Raw genomic sequence first — 16,156 nt, forward strand, 5'->3', positions numbered from 1 at the left:
TGGCTTTTCCAAACTCCCAAACTTCACAAGAAATATTACATGTACATCATCCGCGGAATGGGACATAGACCCGAGTTTTCTTTGCCGAGGTAAGATAGACTGTTGAGAAACCTAACTTCTTACCGATATTTATGTTATTGTATGATTATTGTCTTTCACACAAGAAAGATATTGCTTAGATCAGAATGTTTAATTTAATAATCTTTGTTCCTCGTTCAATCTATATAGTTTTGAGTAGATAAAGCAAATTCTCGTTCGATTTATTGTTCAGAAACAATGCTTAGTAACATTATACAATCCGATCTCTTTGACACATACCTTGTCACATCGCCACTTCTTATAAAGTTTTCAGTTATCTAATTGGTGCTTCTCTTTAATAAGTTACTTTGATTTCAAATAAGTTAACATGTTGTCGCTATGTATTAATCTTGTGTTATTTCTCTCTTTCTCTCCATTTTGCTAATTTCTACAATTTTGTTTTCTGCACTATCTTAATCTGAAGTTTATATAATCATATATTCCTGATGGAATTTAGGGCCTGTGTCATTTCATTTTCTGTTGTATCATAAATCAATGTTTCCCTTTATGACATCATGCATGTATCGTCAATTTCCAACTGATTTCTTGTCATTTCCTACCAGCAATGCGCTTATTTTATCGACATTTGAATATATTTTGATCTAGAGCACAACCGGGGTTTGATTGTTACATTGAGTCCGAAATTCGGGGTCGTGAATAATCATATGTATACATTGCCCACTATTCATGACGGCGCGCCCAGCCTGGATTCCATGCTGTCACATCGCTTTCCCACAAACGTTCAGATTCACAGCGTAGACGGTGATTATGCTTTAGGACACGCTTATGTGTATGACCACTACAGGAAAACCATATACAGGAATTCCAACTTTTCTATTGGTATCTCGGAAAACAATAAATGGACAAGTCTACATAGAGGACTTTCAAAAGATCATGTCAAATTGGCAGTTGATTGGATCGGTCATAATATATACTGGACCGACCCACAATATAAGTGGATCGCAGTTCAATCGCTTTTAAGCAATGACACATCAATGTACCGTATTCTCATTCATGACAATTTGGAGGGGCCTCATGGCTTAGCGGTGGACCCATTGGAAGCGTAAGTAAAAAAAAAAAATCTTCTCAAGTTATAACTTTCATTTTCTTTCGAAATAGTAAGGATTTTACTGATGTCGTTTACCAAACCGTTGCCTTAAATTCTTGAATATATTTTAATTCTAAATTTTTCTTGCCCACTTGATAAGAATTGTCATTTTCTCATATTCTAAAAATAATTTAGAAGTGAATAGATGTAGTCATAGAAAGAACGTCCTATAAATATATACCCACAAATAATGGAACAAGGTCAAAGGTAAGAATAGATATATACATTCATACTTGTGCCCCTTGACAGTAGTGGGCTTTCTGAATTTTGTGAATTTTGTCCTGTCCTGTAGGCGGCCCCATATATATATATATATATATATATATATATATATATATATATATATATATATATATATATATATATATATATATATGAGAGAGAGAGATTGCAACTTTCTCACCAATTTAGTTTTGTTCGTCAGGTTTATGCACGTATTCACATGGCTACAAGATCATGAAATTAAAATGTTTCACAGCTGAATTGCAACCAATAACAATTATTGACTAACTTACTAGCATGAAAACGATTTGTAAGTAACACTGTGAAGCCAAATGTCACAATATAATAGTGGGTTGTTCCTTCATCACAAGTTGTTGTGATCCACACGGCACACATTAACATAGTTAAATTGCGTAGCAACTATAATGCATATGCTCAATTAGGGAAGTAGAAAGGAATCACTTCAATTAGCAATGTTAAAGATAAAAGTTTTTTTTATGTACATGGATGTTATGACGGCCTGTGTAGGTGAATATTGGCAAGTAGATTGCAATGATACACATAATTTTCGATGAAAAACAATAGAAACATGTGAACATGAAAGAGTGAAAAGTCAACGACTGGATTTTGCCAAAGATATATGTGTTTGCACTTTCAATACAGGACAGAATCGAACTGGTTACTATATTGACAAAAATGTTGTCGATTATCAAAGCTGAGACACATCAACTACCACTATACATTTTGACATTACTACTTTACTCGGTTTTTCACTTGCGAGTGCATGCGCTATTGGGCAACAAAAAAGTTTAAAAAAATGGCGTGAATTATTTTGCGTAGCCAAGTCAACTTGGGTAAGATGTAATTAATTTTCAAAAATCATATTATTAAATATCAGAAATATAATTATTAAAACAACTGCGACTCTGCCAAAGCGCAGTCATTGGCAAGGCAGACAATTTTGCCATTGTGCATAATGTGTCAGTATTGTTACCATACAAGTTTCTCAAATGATACTCTTCGAAAGCATACTGTATACTATTTGCTCAGACAAATGATTTTTGCATAGTAATATATGCGTGTAGTATGGCTATGTTACTGACTGTGACTATACTACGCATGTCGTGCTCGGATAAGTAGCGAAAAGTAACACCATGTTATATCCATTACATTAGTTGATGAAGCATAAATTAATTATCTTGAGAGAAAAGAAATATTTCGGCTCGAAAGAAAATCTCACACACTCCCAACACCAACACCCTCGAGTATTAGATAGTCAATACAGTAGACAAATGTGCCATATGTATCTTAATTGTTGAATAAGTTGACATCTGAAAGATGTAACTAAGATGGGATTATTAAGTTTACACTTTAGCTGACACCATGTAAAAGTTATTGACATTAAACGGCTTGTTGATCAAAATAAGACATACCAAAAATCCTATAATTTACCAGATACACTATCGATATAATGAAAAAGGTAAGAGCGGCAGTAACAGATGACTCCACAAGCATGAAAATATTTGGTGGACTACAGAAATTACGTAAAATACAAAAGATAAAACAGTTTCACTCCTGAAGATCGGAGGATTATATTCGGTCTTAGAAAGAACTATATGCACTTAACACGTACGCGGACAAAGAACTAATTAAAATCCATTTTTCTCCTCTTTTTGGTAAACCGAAATTTTTCCTAAAGTTGGCTTAGGCCCGAATATCTTTCACAACATCCCGCTCGATGGCATTCACAAGTAATGTTTTGAATGGGTGCTCGCGAGCGGTAATAACATCAATTTGGGAATGAAGTAAAATTTAGTAATATAGAATTTCTAGTGTAGGTTACTAAGGTCATACTTCAAACATTTGCAAAACTAAGCTTCGATATGGCTTTCAATGTGATCGTTTGAAACAAATGTCTTTGTCAGCTTGCACTATCCTCACATGTATAAAACAGATTGATCTGCTGCTGCTAAGTGATAATAAGGCTTCCGTAACGAGGCCTCTTTGCGTATGGATGTCAAATTTGCCGAGTTGCCTAACCGATATAGCAAGTGTAAAGTGAAAATGTTTCCCTGTTTAGGTTGCATGCATCTGTTATCACGCAACAGCTGCTGAAAATGATGACTTTTGATGCAGGGGTGGAATAATCGAAAAACATGAGTTATGTCAGAACCCGGCATGAACATTTTGAAATCCCTGCAATTAAACGGAAAATAAGAGTTTCGTATACTATTTACTATGACTTTGAATGTTTTAACATTCCCGTCGAAAACTCTGCTTCCACAACAGAAGAACAAACGGTCAGATGTCGTCACCAAAAGTTCAGTCGAAGACAACGCAATTGCTAAACAAGGTCCATACCGGTTTTGCTACACTGGAGACAGATTTCATGGAGCAAGAGATCCACAGTATTGTATCATGGTCAGGACTCGACTGACGTGTTTATTAAATCGATCGAGGTTATCGCGAAATGGATCCGACAACAGCTCTCCTAAGCCAACATTATTATGACAAATGATGATATTCATAAGTTCTCAAGTCATTCTTTCCTGGCTCTGTATTGACGCGTTTAACTCCACTCATATCAAAGTTCACAATCACTGTGATATAACTGCCGCTTATAGAATAGCTGCACACAATGCATGGAATCTACAGTTACGAATTTATTCAACGAAAACAAGAATTCCTGTTGTGCTTCATAACTTTCGCATGTATAATGAACACTTAATAATGCAGACAGTATCAACATCATCAAATGCATCCATAAGTGTCATCCCCATCACGAGCGAAAAATATACGTGGCGTCTCGGCTGAGGCAAGTGCCATTCATGGAGTCACTTCAGTTTCAAACCTCCTCCCTAGGAAAACTCGTGAGCATATCTTGCAGCGATTAGTAGTGATCGTTTTAAGATTACTCATTAATATGGTGACGCCTTTAATGAAGCTTTTAAGAACGAATTAAGTCACCATTTAGAACCAAATCGTAATGATAAAAGGTTCGCCTTGCTGTTATGTAACGGAATTTATCCGTATGAGTAAAAGGATTCTTCAACAAATTTAACAAAGTTAGCTTGCCACTTTCAGAGCCTTTTTATTCAACACTTTAGTGAAAATCAAGGCGCTAGAGATATGATCAGCGTTTTCATTATCAAAACCTCGTTGACTGTTCGCGGATGTCTTCTTTAAAACTTTTCGTGATATAGCCATACGTGAATGCAATGTCGATCCTGCACATAATTGGTAGTCACCGGGGAGTGACCTGGGATGCTCTGCTGTCAAACACCAAGGTGGAGTTGGAACTGATCACTGATATTGAGCAGCATCTGATTATTGAACGTTGTATACGTGGCTGTATTTCTTATAGCTAATCACCTCCCGTAAAGGTATCCCAACGGTCTAGGCATACACGTCTGATAAAGCAATTTAACAACCATGATAAACATATAACACGTCAAAATATATAAACGTTATCATTGCAGAATATGCAAGGGACTCGGAAAAGCGAGGATGTGTGATACCCGTTCATGTTGTTGACGCTAGAAACCCGTTTATTTAAATTAATGGAACTGGCCCTGGTGATTTTGTCCTAGTAAAGTGTACAGGTCCAAAACGATGCTAGCGTCCTTGTCTTTACACGATAAACCAATTGCTAAACACGTTACCTAGCAGTCGTAGATAGCATTAAAAAGCGTTCCTGCGGATCGATTGAAATATGAGGATTTACCAGTGTTTCAATCGACTACGACGACATTTGGTACGACAACCAAAGGCGTTTGCTATGCCATCGGCATCAAAACATCAACCCCAGTCAGTAAATCATCAATGAAGCTGGTCAATAACGCCTATCCAATTTGTCCGGTTCGCTGTTTGCAAATCTGGCAATTGAAACTGAATTAGGATTGTGGACTCGCCCTAGAAGCGAGCAACCGCAAAGGTATTAGACGAAAACAACAATAATGTGCAAATAATGACCCACTTCAAAGAGATACCCGATCCTGCGTCTGACACACTTGCGTCTGTGTTGGTAGATTGAAACAAAAACGATTTTCATTATTATTTGTACCCAAAGACCTTGAAGTTTCTACTTTCATGTAAGGCTTTCTTAGAAATTACAGGAAAGCCTACAAAAACGATATCGTTGGTAACAATTAGCACATAAGTGGGCAAGTTGTATATGTCAGCAACAGTAACGTGGCGTCGTTTTAGTAAGGAACGTTATTCCATTGACAGAAAGGAAATCGAATCATTTCTCCACAATTTTGATATTGCCACAAACATTCTCGAAGTCGTGGAATATAGCGTTGATTATGCGCGATCCACTGGGTCAAGTACGAGGTTTATCAAGGATACATCTGATCAAGCTAGTAACTAACCATACACAATTTGACGACCACGAGAACACGCCAACCCTCTTAACATTGCAGATAAAGAAGCCGTATGTAAGCATCGGTACTAACAAACTTTTCAATGATGGATGCGCGCAGGATCAAATACAACTACGTGGAGGCTAATTAAGGTTTTGGTATACGATTCCAATCGACCTATATTTGGGTTTTACAAAGATGTCAACAAAATTATTTTTACAGCCAAACGTACAGTAACTTTATTCCGTAAAAACAACGACATCTGGCGTTTTTAATGCTGCCACTGTTCATAAATTTGAATTGTCAACATTTCTATTGCGGATGCCAGGGCTTGAAAATTATAGCATTTCAAGATCCTCTCATACACTGACATATAATCTTGTTAAGGGCCAAACAGAAATCAACAGCTGGGACCGCACTACTGTATCAATAGCAACTCGGGGCCAGCTTGCCATTGTAGCATTAGAACGTGAAACAAATGCTCAGTCGCTGACTACACCACCAGGTGTGAAAAAATCTGAGATTGTTTCTACAATGAAGCTGTGGAGTTTACCGATAAATCCACTCCGATTGCATTCCTCGCTAAGTATGCTCTACTAACATTGAACAGACTAAGAAAAGAAAGACCTAGTTGACCGATATACGACAAGAAAGCACTTGTCCGTGTAACAGTTCTTGAGCGAAAATGAGAACGATCTATTCAGACACCAATCAATGGCGCAATCAATATGGTTCTAAGCTATTAATGCAAACTACACTGTTAAAAATGGTCGGCACGTTTAACATTTTGGAAATGTTTGTCCTCAAGGAAGGAACTTTGGCCTCTAATGGGATATGTGTTGTTAAAACTATATCTCCTAAGCAATATGCAGTATGGTCTGACCAGCATCTAGTCACCTATTAAACAATTCCACTTTGTGGAATTGTGTGGCTTCAAGAAAAAGAGCATGACTTCTAAAGAGAAACTTAATGTTAAAACTACTTTTACGAACCAAAACACTGCTTGTACTGACCAATACCCAGGCATGTACTGACGAGTACTCTCATCTACTAACCAATGAAAACAGTAGGAATATTTACAGAAACACACTTAAATACTATTACACAAGAATGGCAGGATATAAAATAAGGGAGATGAAATATAAATGCTAATACTACCACTATGCTCCAATAAGCTCTGTACTTTTCCCTTATAAACAAAACTAATACCCTCTACTGCCCTAATAATCTCTATAACCATAGCGTTAAAGTGTAATTATAGAGATGAATAGCAACATGCACACAAGGCAAACACCAACATCATTATATACTACAACACACAATCCCGTTACTGCTAATTGACTATTCGAGTATTTACGGTTTCTTTCAAGAAAAGAATTTTGAAAAAAGAGCTGAAATTGTGCTTTCATAGGAAGCATGCACAAATTAACAAAGTCTAAGTCTAAGTGACACTAATCTATTTATGTAACAGGCTGCTCTTTTGGAGTGATATTGGAATTTTCACCAAGATCGAGGTATCCAGTTTATCTGGAAGAAACCGGAAGTCCCTGATATATTCACACCTGTTGTATCCATACAGCCTGGCTGCAGATCATGTATCACGGCGGCTCTATTGGCTTGACGTTGGTCGAGATACCGTGGAATCCGCTACCTATGAGGGCAGGTACAGACAAATCTTGCTCAGAAAAAACAGCAAGAGCTTCTTTGATATTGCTATTTACAAGGTAAGCGAACTGTTAATGTTTCCGTTCATCGCTAATTTACATGGCTGCGTGCATTTCAAAGTATGTGAGAAAAGAATCTTCATGTTTAACGTCTTAAGAATTGCAAGCAGCTCAGTATGAAACATTTTAAGCTAGCGGTTCTTTTTTACTGTATCCATTGTCTCCTTGTATTGAAACCTACTGGTTGCCTACTGCAGGATTAAAACTAGACCTTTTAATTCCGTATCAATAATATAATTTACGAACCTACCAGACTTGCATTAAAAGTTTCATCTGCATAAAATCTGAAGCTTACAGTTTTATTATATAGGTTTCAGATAAGAAAATGCGGAAACTCCTTTGAAAAATTGACGTTTGCGAGAAATATGTTTTTCATGTTTCTGACTTAGATAAAATCATGTTGTTTCTGGTTTTTAAAGCCTTCATTAGTTTGATGATTTGTTTGAATTTTGAATATGATACGTTGCCTATTATCGTTCATATAAAACATAGCTTCCAGTAATGTAATAAAACGTTGGAGGGGGGCCGAGTGGTCTAAAGCGCTCTCGGTTACGGATAACTGCCATCTCACCTCTGCGTGGGTTCGAGTCTCGGATTCGGCCAATGTGGGTATGTGAGAAAACTTGCCAGTAGCTTCTCGTGGGTCGGTGGTACTTCCCGGGGTTTTCCCGGGTTCTTCCTCTACCATTAATACTGGCACTGACCGCCATGCATAGCCTATCATGTGCTGAAAATGGCGTTAAACCCCACAACAACAAAAACAACAACAATAAAGCGTTGGTATGAATTAAGACGGAGAAAACTAGAGACCGTCTCTTCCAAAACACATCAGAGAGCCTATACAATTTTGCAGTATCAATACAATTTATTTTTATAACTGGATGTGCATGTTTTAAAATGAAACAGAAACGAAATGCACCCTGCTACACTATTATTCCTTACGTCAAACTTAGTGGAGTCTACTGAAATGGAAATCACTCACTTCACAAATACTTTGACATTTTTCAGTATTGTCTCATTTTGTTGTGCAAGTAACGTTGAACACGGATTTTCGGATTTGAATGTTTACTCTTTAAACAAGGAAATATGTTCTTAATATTTGATCTTTCCACGGCATACCACTCATTTTTCCTTTTCAACCCAATACTGATATTGCGTGAATTTCAGTGGATGCAAATAACGCTTCGTTTTATTTTCAGGATTATTTGTATGTAACCGACATATATAATGGTAAGCTTCATTTCTTCAATAAAACGAATGGGGAGGAGTTACATGAGAGTTTGTCCAGAAAAGGCGAAACCTACTATGGAATAACCGTCTTTCATCCTGAAGCACAGCCCACATCTGCCACGGGTTTGTTTCTATTTTATGTCATTCGGTTACACTGTTCAGTTTTTGTTAGGTTTTATCTAATTGTTCTTTTAATAGTTTTAGTTTTCTTGATATATCCGTCTATGTCTCTCTGCCTCTAGTTTCCTAGCTCTAGACATATCTGTCTCTCTGCCTCTATCACTCTCTATCCATACTTTTTCAATAGTTTAGCGAAAGAGAATTGTTAATATGTGTTACAAGATATAACCTTGTATCATTTCTTTTTTATGTATAAATGTAGACCACTGTGAAAACTACGGATGTGGACATATCTGTGTGACTGAGAAAGATGGCGCCACATGCCTTTGTAAAGAAGGATACACCCTAAATAAAGACATGAAAACATGTTCAGGTAAATAGACTCAGCAGTGTTGACGCATTGTGTCATATTTTATGAATTTTCTTTTCTTAACATATAATTTTCATCTTTTCTGTCACATTTGGCACGAAGAACAAAGTATATATTTATGTACTCATGATATCATCTAATTCAATTATAGTTATTTATTTCCATAAGGAAACAAAACTACTTTCCTCAAGATAAAGAATACAGGAAGCATTAAACGGGACAAGGTTGTACTACGTGATGTTTTTATGCCATTAATTAATGATGTACCACTATATGTGTGTATCTATATGAAAATTCTCTCTTGCTGATTTTACATGATTTAGCGTAATTAAATTTCGTGTGATGTGTAGTGATAATGATATGTATCTTTTCTTTTTGTTTGATATAATAGGATTGTCAGTCTTGCTATTGCCGTTTCGATGCGTCTTGTAAGAACTACATAAGGAACCACACATTTTGAATGACAATGGATTTCATGTTCACAGTACTCATATTGTATGGATCCTGAAAGCTGTGGATCAGTTAATTTCCTGTGAATAAGTAGTATTTCATCGTAGACTCGTATTACATTGATAATTCAATCCTGTATATTATTTCATATTTAGTGAATAACGAATACTTTTATCGTGGATTTGTTACACGGAACATTATCCTTTGCTTCAATTAATTTTCAGTGAATAACCAGTACTTTCATCGTGGACTGGTGTTTAGTAATAAGAGCAACATATGTATCGTGGACATTCGGGTTCTAACGCATTTTTCCTACGATCCAAAGTGTTTACTGAAAACCAGTGGTACTAAATACATGATTCTGGATGCTGATCAGAGACAGGTTATATTCGCCAACGACACGGCTATTTACAGTGCAAGGATCAATAACCTTGAACTGCAGCGGTTGACTGAACAATCTGGAATGATAAGTGGTAATGATAACTTTGATATAATATATTAACACTGTTGGTGAAAAATGCATTAACTTCTATTGAATATTATATTTCTTATTTTGCAATTATAACGAGATGTGTCACGACAACGGACGATTCGAAGACAAAGCTTATTACGGGCATGATCAAGCTCATTGTGGCCAATCAAAGAAAGCTTGTTTCAAAGCGAAAACGGATACAATTCTTTATATAGCGTCATCAAAATGATGCTGGTGGGTTTCGAAGCAGGGAGCGAAAAAAAAACTGTTTTTGATTTAGGATCTAAACATAAATTCACAGTGATAGACCACAGCAAACTCATTTTCAAGCAATAATTGCAATAAGTTAAACACTTATACCAAGCCTTGCAGATGGCTTGCAGTATGATATATAAACAAGACTATTGCAGTGAGGATATATATATATATATATATATATATATATATATATATATATATATATATATATATATATATATATATATATATATATATATATAATGTAACTTCATTAACACTCAGAGACAATGCGTTGCACCTCGTAATGCTAAGAATGCCTCTATATCGCTGTTACATCTAAGGTCAAGTCTGAAGATCAGTATCATCTAAAAAGGGAAATACGCGTTTTGCAACATAGTTCTATTCTACCAGATATACCTTCAACAAACCTCACAACAAGCTCGTTCCTGTAGTCTGATGAATTCAGTAATCAAAGGTAGTATTATGACAACTACAACTCTCACTACGACAGACGGTGGGCGCATGATTTTGTTGTTTGTGTTATTATCGTTTAGGTTCAAAGTATGGAAGAAATAATTCTAAATAGATGAAATTATTCCAATATCCTTAATTTCAAATTGATTATGAAACACTGACTGATATGTTTGCGGAAAAACGGCATTCCCCAAAAAGGTAACAGTAAGAATGGTCATATTTCCATTTGTATTTTGTCAGGCCTGGCCTGGGATGGTTTCGACCGTAAAGTTTACTGGAGTGAGATGAACACAGGAAAAATTTGGAGACTGAGCTTAAAGACTTACACCGCGGATGTTTTCCTAGAAAATCTTAAATCACCACGTGATATCCTGATCCTGCAGCATGAAAGGTAGTATTTATTTAGACATTCCTATAATCGTAATTTGGAGATGCATATATACTGGTCATTTATATATCTGAAACTATTAGACCATGGGAACCCTAATCACTGTGTACCTTGTTTATAAGTAAACGTTTCGATGTGGAAAGCTTTGCGCAAGAGGCCAGTGATCGTCGTCATTTATCCGCAATTAATAATTTGCCTAGCATCATGACAGGACATTAAAAATATCTATATCATTTATAATTTGCGATAAACCCACACTTATTGGCAAATGCCGGCGTTCATATTATTTTTCATTGTATTTTCATGAGTTAATAATTATTTATGATTATTCCAAACATAACGTGTTCAAGAATTCATCAGTATTTTAATAATAATCTATAATTATATCTTTAAATGAAAAAAAAATGTCATTATGCATTTATTTATTGAACTCTGCAGACGGCTGTATTGGATATCCGACAGGAACGGGAGTACAATCGAATCTTCTAATTTTGACGGCAGTAACCATAAGGTCGTCCTCAACTCTGAAGACCTAATGGATCCTAAATCGCTCACATATGATCGGCATAACAAAAGGTGAGTAAGCAGATATTACTTTGTCCTCGATCCCCATCATTTTCCAGAAAGCTCCTTTTCTGATGTACTAATTTATTAGTTTGCAGTAGACAAGGTTCCAGTCATTATCGTGAATATATAAGAAAGATTTGTTTGTGATATTTTGAAAAAGAAGTTTGCACAAACGCTTTCTTGAAAGCTCATGAAATAAACTTCTAGCGCCATTTAAAATACCTTATTTTGCACGTCTTCCTCTAAAAAATTCGATTGTCATATAAAATGCTTGGTTGATATATTTACCCAAAATGCACGTCAGACACATGACTTGGCTATTACTTCTATTAGGGTTTGCCACAAATCGACTTTTGAATAGTATTATTCAGAAACTTTCGTGTTGTTTGCACCCAAGGATGAATTGACCAGCTTGATAAATCCCTTTAGAAGTAAGATTGTATGCCATCTCTGAGAACATTGTGCTTTGCGTAATATTTAACGCAGTCGTCTTTCTTTTCCTCGAAAGCAAACACATTTGGACAACTTCCATTTTTCTCAATAACTATTAAGCCAATTAGTGCGATATGGATGATTAGACAGGAAAATTGAAGCAATAAAAACGTAAACTCCGGTTCAACTCATTTTTGCGTAAATTGAAAACTGATATGAATATTTTACTAATAAGCCCTTCCGAAGTCTTAGTTTTCGTGACTAGAATCTGTACTTATTTAAGTAGACTGGAGAAAAGAAGCAAACTGTTTAGAAGCACTTGAGACGTTGTCAACAGTGACTGATATAGATGTTCTAACTACCATTTTTCAAATACCCATTTTAATTTTATCATTATAAACAATTCCAATAAGTCCATCATTTTTGATATTTTCCATCCTGACCCCCTTTCGTGTAACGTATTGGAAGTTTTAAATATCTTTGCCTATATAGTGCCCAAATCTGATTGCTCATGGGTACTCCGTGTACTATGTTTCACATATATAAAAGTTTTCGTGTAGCAAAGCATAGCTGTCATTTTATTTCGAATTAACTAATACAAGTTTTAGCGTTATTTTTTTTTATTAAGGGTTGCACGAGCAGGCTTCTAAATAATTATGAACTTTTCTGAGCTTTAACAATGCATTCTCTTCTTTCTGTCTATTGTTTCAAACACTGAACAATATATATATATATATATATATATATATATATATATATATATATATATATATATATATATATATATATATATATATATATATATATATATATCACGCTTTCGTCCTCACTACTTGAGACCGCTCCGGTGGCCTAGTGGTTAGAGCGTCCGCCTCGGAAGAGGGAGGTCGTGGGTTCCATCCCCGGCCGAATCATACCAAAGACTTACAAAAATGGTACTGACAGCTACCTCGCTTGGCGCTCAGCATTAAGACGTTAGTGTTAGAACTGGTCGGCCTGGTGTTAGGATAATGTGTCTGGGTGGGACATCATGCTACGTGTCTGTGGCATAATGCCCTGGTGCTAGACATCACTATAAACTGCCACACTGCAGACATCGTAGCGATATGACTGAACAATTGTTAAAGCTACGTTAAAAATCCTAATCACACACACACACACACACACACACACACACACTCCTCACTACTTGCTGTACGGCTGTGAAACCTGGACTGTATACCTGTATACCGCCGGCATGTGAAACTGTGAAGCAGCTCGAGCAATTCCAAGTGCGCTGGCTACGGTCAATCATACACATGGCAAGACAGTGTATCCAGCTTAGACCTCCTCAACAGGGCCGGTGTTCTAAGCACTGAGGCAATGCTGCTGAAACCCCAGCACAGATGGTCTGGCTACGGCAGAAGTATTCAGTCATATCGCTGCGATGTCTGCAGTCATTCGGATAGAGGAACTTGAAATGGCACGAGGTCCAACCCAGCAGTCTTGAAGCTTGACCAAGGGCCGGTCTAACAGGCACATGTTCATTACAAGGACTGTTGACCTAGTGGAGGATGACTGCCGCCAATCCCTCATAGCCACGAGAGAAAAACGGCACATCGCAACATCCCAGACCATCACGTCTACAGACTTCCCATGCCCAACTTGTAACATTCTGTGTCCATCCAGCTTTGGACTCAGTAGCCACATTCGCATTCACCGTGGGCTACACAACTAGCGTCATTATCAGACACGACGGACAACAGAAGAATATATATATATATATATATATAGAGAGAGAGAGAGAGAGAGAGAGAGAGAGAGAGAGAGTAATAAGAATTCTTACATACTCTTTACTTTAATATATTTAATTGAATTACTTGCTCCTTTTCATCGTGCTGCATATATGTAGTCCATTGAAGGTTTAACCACGACTGTTTTAATTTACCACATGGTCTAATTAAGCCAAATTTATTTTAAATATCCAACGAAAGCTCTCGATGTGTGACTGTCAATCATTAACATGTACGACCTGAACACTGCCACGCAAAGATACCTTTCGCAAAATTTAAGTAACTACTCCTTTTTATGTCAGCATTTCGCTTTTGATTACAGGATCTATTTCCTAGTCATCACACCTGAAGGCATCAACTATATATACTCCTGCAAACTTGACGGCTCCGACCTCAATACTTTCCTTTCCACAGAGAGAATCCTGGAAAAAATGGAAATATATGGGGTAAGTGTCTAAAGAATATGTAAAGAATAGAATTGAGTGGTAGTAGTAGTAGTAGTAGTAGTAGTATTTCTAATCGAATTGACTTTAATTGATTTACGAATATTTTAGTATGCAACAGTTTGTATTTACCTTTCAAGCAGTGTATAATACGTAAGCCATTTTGTTGTTGCCCTAAACAAGCTGTCTCACCTAAAAGCGAAATAGAGAAATTTATTCTTTCCTATATCAGTTTGTTTGTTGCTAATAATTGGGATTATATATCTTAGAAAACTTAGTGTGTATCCCATCTTGAATTATTTTAAACATTAGTCGAGTTGGGCTTCGTAGTTCTGAGTTTTACGTTCAGAAAGCGGTGTTCTAAGCTTGAGCTAATCTGATATTTGTTTCAGGGACACTTGTTAGTGACTGCCGAAGACGCAGATGGGACATTGATAATATCATATTCTATAGAAATGGAGGAAAGTACAACCTCTGGTGTATTTCTTGACACGGGAGATATTTCAGCTATTAAGGTTTTTGATGAAAATGCTCGCCAAAATGAAACAGGTAAGTATTCAAATATTTGTATTATCCTACATTTGACCAACTTTTGGATCACTTTTATCACTTTCCTGAGCAACTAAATTATTTACCTTACCATTGGAGAGGTTCCAACTTATTCTAGGTATGAAACCATCATGCACATCTATATAATAATAATAATAATAATAATGAGGACTTTGTATAGCGCCTAATCTTTAGAAGCTCAAAGCGCTTTACAACATTAGACAACACCTATAAAATATTAAAAAAAACATATATAATGACATGATTACAAAAACAAACACCATGAAATTAGAAAATTGACTTGGTTTGCTACCTGATAACCTCATAAAGAATATATATATATATATATATATATATATATATATATATATATATATATATATATATATATATATATATATATGATCACAGTGAGATAGAACAATCTATATACTCACGACTGCACTTGGATTGATAACAAGCACTGAACAAAATTGTTAAAATTAATTACTAGGCACAATGACATAAGAAATCAAAAGCAAACCACGGGGCACATGTCTGAAGTTGACAACACTGCAATATTAATACACAAGTATGTAGACCAGATATGGTCTTCTATCATGGCATCATGGGGGGGGGGAGGATTTATAGTTCTTGGACAAGTAACATGACTTGTGAAACTGCGGTGCACTCAAAACCTCTTCATAACAGTTTCACATGCCACGTTATTGCAGTGATTCAACAATATAGTGCAATATACAACTTGATGTAAACCTGCGTTTCCCACTCCCAGTTCTCCATAGGAAAAGCGATGAATGATGTCTCTGGGAGCGGTGATGTGCACATGCAATTCTCGAACATACCTGCATCCAGGGATTAACAGAGCAGAGAAAGTCAATAGATTTTTGCTAAAATTTATCTTAAAGGTCAAAGATTTAATACCTACCATCACACGTACATGAAGACCACGATGATTAATTATATATTTTACGGCGGCTACAGGGAAGGTCTTTAATCTTTTGTCGATTCACATTATTATCTTGGTCTGGACATGTGTTCTGGTTGCTAGTGATCAGCTCAATATAGATCCTATCATATTATCAAAAGAAGTTTATGCAAAACTCCCTTTTATACGAAAGTAAAAATACGCTTTGAAACAGTAAACTCTTCTAAA

At 36.2% G+C, this 16,156-nt stretch overlaps 1 protein-coding gene across 1 annotated transcript in view; it reads left to right on the top strand.

The window, feature by feature from the left end:
• LOC149788438 (low-density lipoprotein receptor-related protein 2-like) overlaps nucleotides 1-16,156 on the top strand; it is a 52,079-nt gene that overhangs the window by 20,260 nt on the left and 15,663 nt on the right. The window contains exons 3-7 of the mRNA XM_089973514.1: nucleotides 9,109-9,219; nucleotides 11,093-11,243; nucleotides 11,679-11,816; nucleotides 14,334-14,457; nucleotides 14,847-15,003. Coding sequence (XP_089829640.1) covers nucleotides 9,109-9,219; nucleotides 11,093-11,243; nucleotides 11,679-11,816; nucleotides 14,334-14,457; nucleotides 14,847-15,003 — 681 coding nt within the window. The remainder of the gene's footprint in view (nucleotides 1-9,108; nucleotides 9,220-11,092; nucleotides 11,244-11,678; nucleotides 11,817-14,333; nucleotides 14,458-14,846; nucleotides 15,004-16,156) is intronic.

This window comes from Sinohyriopsis cumingii, chromosome 11 (assembly GCF_028554795.1).
Source record: "Sinohyriopsis cumingii isolate HCF-2022 chromosome 11, ASM2855479v2, whole genome shotgun sequence".
NCBI classification, from domain to species: domain Eukaryota; kingdom Metazoa; phylum Mollusca; class Bivalvia; order Unionida; family Unionidae; genus Sinohyriopsis; species Sinohyriopsis cumingii.